Source organism: Myodes glareolus, chromosome 16 (genome assembly GCF_982192425.1).
Source record: "Myodes glareolus chromosome 16, mMyoGla1.1, whole genome shotgun sequence".
Taxonomy (NCBI): Eukaryota; Metazoa; Chordata; class Mammalia; order Rodentia; family Cricetidae; genus Myodes; species Myodes glareolus.
Genome location: NC_142041.1, coordinates 15,565,988 through 15,571,987, shown reverse-complemented (window position 1 = coordinate 15,571,987; position 6,000 = coordinate 15,565,988). Strand labels below are relative to the sequence as shown.

Genomic DNA, 6,000 nt, shown 5'->3' with positions numbered 1-6,000 from the left:
AAGCTCTATTCACAGCCTCCAGCAGTTTGTCATCAGGCAAGGACCCCGTGGGTCCTGCTCCTTAGACCTGGGTGAAGTTCCTTCTAGTTTCAGCAGAGGTGCCTCGTGCCACAGACACACCTCATTATGCCACACCAAGGTGCTAACCAATCGTCAAGCAGCCAAAAATCCTCTCCACTTGAGGGGAAAAATGTTAAGCCAGAATTGCTCTGGTTGAAGAAGGCCTTTTGACAGTATCAGGAGTCGGAGGTCTTAGGGACAATCATGTCTGTCTTCATAAACTAGCCCAACAAATATCACAGCAAAATTCAGTATCAATTTTTATTTCCTACCATACACCAAATGTACAGCACTGAACACAACTTTGTTGCATTGATGTAAGAAATAGTAATTGTTTGGAGAAACAGTATACAAACAAACTACTTCAAATAAAAATGCATACATCATTGCCCATTTTGTTTACAAAAGATCCAATTTACAGTATCAGTCATTAACATAGTTGAAATGAAAACAATTCAGTGCATGTTACCAAACACAAATACCAAGGAGGCAAATAAATACAGACACCCTTCATAAAACTATGTGAACACAAATAAATTAACTGAGGCCATGTAAATTATAGTAATAAATACATAGGTTTGTAAGAGATCTCTTTAAATAAAATATATAACAAACATGTTAAAATATTTAGCAAAGTAAACTTCTGTCTTTGTAATAAGTGAGCCCATTTGTGTGCTTCTTTGAAGTACTGTGTAGCAGAACGCTCAAAGACATACTTCAATAGGAAACTTTGTGTCCCGTTTTCAGTAGACAGCACTCATGGCGCTGCTTCATTTGAACTGAGTTTTAAATAAACACCTTTCCTACCTAAGGACAGACATCTCATCTTCACTAAACTAAGATTCAGAGTTCAAATGAACCCCAAGCCAAAAATAAGCCCCACCTGATGCATAACAAGAACCACAGATCCGTGAGAGCGGAGTGAGTAACTGGACCACTTTTCACGTATCAGAGCGGGTAACACTAACAGTGAATTCAAGCCTGTGAATGCCATCGCACTAAATCTAAATATTCATGAGGCTAAAAAAAATAAACGCTTTTATTATAGCACAGAAAATTAAGCTCACACTAAAGTTCATGTGTACATTTACACAGAGGCACATCTGCACATGAAATGTGTGTGCACACCAAAAAGGCAGTTTAGCTGGTTGTCTATACCTTTTCATTAAAAAAAATAAATATAAAAAAACTTTTGAAACAATGCTTAAACTACTTTACAGTCCCTGAAATAGACATTGCCTTTTTTACAGCAATTACTAAACTCTGATCCAGTTGAGATTGTAGACTCAATTTCATGTGTGGATAAGTGTTTGTGACTGGGTGTGTATGCATGTGTGTGTGTGTGTGTGTGTGTGTGTGTGTGTGTGTGTGTGTGCGTAGTTCAAGGATTATATCAAATTGAAAGTTGTCATATTATGGGAAGGGCAGACCAATGTTGCCAATATTCAGATTGGAATAACACTTTTTCCTGTCTTATTATGTTTTCCACTCTTTTTCCAGTCAACCTAGTACGATACATGCTATTTCAGGGGATATGGTATCTACAAAATTTCCATTTGTATGTGTCTGTATTTGCTTAAGTAAAATCCTATACCAATATTGTCACTTGTAACATTGTACTAACATATAGCAGGAGAAGCTGGACTGGTCACATCAAAGCTTATTTCTCATCTTGGGGAAGGGTTGTCAACTAGCCAATGTGACTGACTTGAAAAAAAAAAACCCATATCTGATTCACTTAAAATCTATGCTTTGAACAGCTCAAATAAAGAATTCATATTAATTAAATCCGTGCAGCCACGTGGAATACTCTGCTGACTATTTTATTTAATTATTGCTATCAAGTTTTGAGCACGCTGTTTGCCAGCATCCTGTGCTTTTATGAACATGGATTTCCCACTAGTGGGCGCCATTTATCTTCCTATTCCTTTGCAGCTCACATTATCAAAAACCAATATAGCGGGGAAAGAAGTGCACAGTAGAAACCAAAATTGACCATAGTGCAATCCTGACACCGGGATTTCCTTCACATCTTCCTTTTTTGTTGTTTTCTTTTTCCTCATTTAAACTCAGAAAATTGTGTGATTTGAGAACAGGATTTCTATTTAAATCCTATTAGAAGACAAATTAATAAACACACCTGTAAAAATATGGTAGACTTCAAAATGCAGTTAAAAGATAAAAAACTCTCTGATTAGTAATAAATAAAATATAAAATGTCACATTTATTTTACATATACTTTACAAAATAAAGAGTGCAATGAAGAAATAAAAGAAAAAGATATGAAAATAAGTGAGATCTAATAATTCACTGCATTGCTTTTAATCCAAAGAGTTTATCATAGTTTTTCTTTCCTTTTTATGTCAGCCGGGGAAAAATTAGTGCAATGTTGCAATTATAAACGCAGGGGACGGCCTCCAGGCTCCAGGGGTGCAAGGCCCCCTCTGGATCTGCTAGAGTTCCCTGCGGTGGTGACCTCTGCTTCCTGCGAGCTGCCCTCCTACACATGGATGCCCTTCACCGCCTGCTTGATGCTTTCCAGTAGAGCTTTGCATTCCGGAGAGTAGTCTCGTTCCAGGTTGCTATACATGTCTGTGAGCGTATTTACATACGCTTCAAAATTCTGCTCGTTGATAGGCCCCTGATGGAAACAAGCACATGGAACCAATCACAGACAGTCAGCTGCCCCCGGGAAGATCAGGAGACAGGGAAGAAAGTTGCCAACTTATGTAAGTAGGAAGGGAAGGGTTGACTGTGGCAGTTTGGGATAGGAATCTAAATGTTAGTGTTTGTAAGGTTGATTTGTTCCCTCTTCACTCATGGCATTAATGAAACTTGATTGAATGGTATCAATCTGGACCTGAGGCAGAGGTCTTCAAACAACATGCTTTCTCTGGTAAGAGATTTGGTCTCAATTGCACTTGCTTAGTACAAAAACGACATCTGTGGAAGGTGTGTACAGGGCTTGTGCCAAGTGGTTCTTTAACAGTTCTAGGTTGGAATGGCAGGGATTAAGCCAGTTGCTCACTAACAGTTGTGATAAAGATTTGCTAATACAACAACTCTGGGCATTTGCCCTCTCTATTTCTTTAGGGAGAAGATTAGTGTGGGGAGGTCCAGACTGACTCATCTTTACCCTGGGTGGTATTTTGCCATCTTCTTTGCCCTATATAATGGTTTTATTTTTCTATTTATTTGTTTTGTTTTGTGAGACGGGGTCTTATTTTGTTATCTTGGCTGCCATGGGACTCTCTGTGTAGACCAGACTGACCTTAAACTCTCAGAGATCTACCTGCTTCTGTCTCTCAAGTCTAGGATTAAAGAGCAGTGCCACCATGCTGAACCCCCCCCCCCACACACACTCAAAAACAACGTATATGGATGCTTTGCATGTATATTTGTGCACTACATATATACTGTATGCATGTGGCAGCCGGAAGAGGGTATCTCATACCCTGGTACGAGAGTTTCAGCCATTTCTGAGCCACTAGTTCAGAGTTTGGAATTGAACCAAGGTCCTCTGGATGATCATCCAGTGTTCTTAACTGCTGAGTTCTCATTCTGGACCCATAATATGGTTAAAGTAGGTCCCTACTACCTGTGTGTAAACTACATGCATAAGAGGCAGGACATGCAGGACAAAAGGGAAAACTCTCCAGCCATGTGTGGTGACTCCATGTCCCCACATTTCTGAAAACCCTTGGTAAGTGCAATATTACATTACAAGGTCCTTGGAAGGAAGGACTTAAATATGTGTGAACAGCTCAAGTGTACAGAGAAAGACTATGGTCGCTACTGTTTAGAAGATCTGAAGATGATCTGGCATGCCCAGCAGAGTTGTGATCTGGACTATGCGCACTAGACAGTTCTAGTTGTGACTGTTCTCTTTTGGTGTCTACCTCTGCTGGGCATGTGTTTCCTACAGAATCATGGACCGGGGCAATGACTGCTGACCACTTCCGGAAGCTCGTGGTCACACACTCTCCTGGCTCACGCCAACTTTGAGTTGTGACCCAATGATGGAAGCTGCACCATGCCTTTCTCAGCTGTGGGAAATTCTAAGTATTCAGTGCACTGGGGAGCATGGGAAGCTAGGTACAGTTGTCTGTTCCAATCATTTCTGTGGCAGCGACAACCAAGAAAACACTAAGAAGTACATAGGATAAGGAGCTAGAAAAACAGGCAAAGGAAGATGATAATCATCTCCTTGACAGAATCGAAAGTTAAAGGACTGATTTTTTTTTTCCTTTGGAAATGAGCAATTTTGTATTTTGTACAAAACCCAAATATTTTGATTACATTGCTGCTGCTTTAAGTTCTCTTCTATGCAAGCCATCAGTTTTGGTCCGAGACTATAGACTCAGAGGAAATTAGCAACATATTCATCAATAGCCCCTCAATGATGCAGATCTAACTCCAAAGACGGGTTTATATTTATGAAAATGTAGAATAAACTTTTTGTGAATTCTAAATAGTTCATGCTTCGGCTTTTGAAATAAGGGTGCCTCTATCACACCCATACTTTCTATGCTCCATGAAGAGAAGTTGAACATTATGGGGAGTTTATTAGGAATGAAACTATTGATTTTATGGTTTATGAGTTTGGTGGATAATGCTGAGGACCACGTAGAGTCTTCTATTCGGAAACATTTTCAGTGAGTAAGCACTGGTCTCTGGCTTTCATCTAACTTTATAAAATATCTTCAAGCAAAACTTCACCTTTAAAGGACCCTGACCTTTTTGAATGTCACTGGCCTTTGTTAATCTGAGTATGTGTGTCTACCACGGTCTCAGGTAGGGAGATCCCTGAGCGTGAGAATGCATCCAGGGTAGGTGACTGCGGATAGCTCAGCCACAGGGTAATGATGCCGAGGGAGATGATGGGACAACAGAGCATTGCTCTTGGTCTTACCATCTGTGGCAGCTGGATGTCAGCAAGGCTGGAGATGAGAGCCTGGCTGAGCCCCGCCAGCTCCTTCAGCAGACTCTCATTGCTCTGCTCTATAAGCTTGTTCTCCTCCTCAATGGTCTTCAAGTTGCTCTCCATAGACGTTATCTAAAACAGAGGCAATGGCATGGGAAGCAGAGCTTGAGGCTCACGGAAGGCCTCAAGGGGAAACCTATGGTTGGATAGATGTGCCAAGGGGTGTCTCCATCCCAAACGGTAGCACTGCCTGCTGCTTTAAAGTGTTGGATTCACACCTTTAGATTTGTACTTTCAACACAGATTTTCCCACGAATTGCAGGTCTAACTTCTCTATATGGCTGGATGGTAGCTATCTCAAAAGCAACATGCCCCAGAGTAAATCTGTTGTTTTCCCCATTGCTGCTCCAACTGCATGCCTCTTTTATTTTTTCCCAGTGGATGACAACCCGAGTGTTGCCCAGAGTCAGGGTTCTTTCTTTCATATTTCAAACTCACTGAACACTTCTTTTAAAATACACACGACAAGATCACTATACACCTGTGTTGTGACCACCTGCACCCAGCCATTGGTGTGATGGTGTCACTTCTCGTGGATGACCTTGTGCCATCTTTGTTCTGCATAGCCTCATCTCGGCCCTCCTCAACACCCTAACAGAATGGGTCTTTTGAAGGTCATGTTCGAATGTACTTCAGTTGACTGAGTGACTCTTAATTCTCAAACCCTTTGGGGGCCTTTCAATGCTTAAAGTAAATGCCAAGTAAATCATCAATATCGACTAGACTACACTATGTGAACAGCCCAGTGCCATTCTTGTATGCTTCTGTAACTTGCCATACTGAGCTAGCTTATCTTCAGACAAACTCCCTATCACTGTTGGCTAACTCTTTTATTTTTCAAGTCACTGATAACACATTTCCTTCTTCTTGGGACTTGGCCATCCTGTTTAATATCAACCCTCTTCTTCCAGCAGTAGATTTTACACACACACACACACACACACACACACACACA

At 40.9% G+C, this 6,000-nt stretch overlaps 1 protein-coding gene across 5 annotated transcripts in view; it reads right to left on the bottom strand.

The window, feature by feature from the left end:
• Window positions 1–307: 307 nt before the first annotated feature.
• The window catches only part of St18 (ST18 C2H2C-type zinc finger transcription factor), a 133,865-nt gene continuing 128,172 nt past the window's right edge, over window positions 308–6,000 (bottom strand). For all 5 annotated transcript variants that reach the window (XM_085677086.2, XM_085677087.2, XM_048420497.3 and 2 more), the window contains 2 exons: window positions 4,974–5,117; window positions 308–2,702 (listed from right to left, as the gene is read on the bottom strand). In XM_085677086.2, coding sequence (XP_085533212.2) covers window positions 2,562–2,702; window positions 4,974–5,117 — 285 coding nt within the window. In that variant the 3' untranslated portion in view covers window positions 308–2,561. The remainder of the gene's footprint in view (window positions 2,703–4,973; window positions 5,118–6,000) is intronic.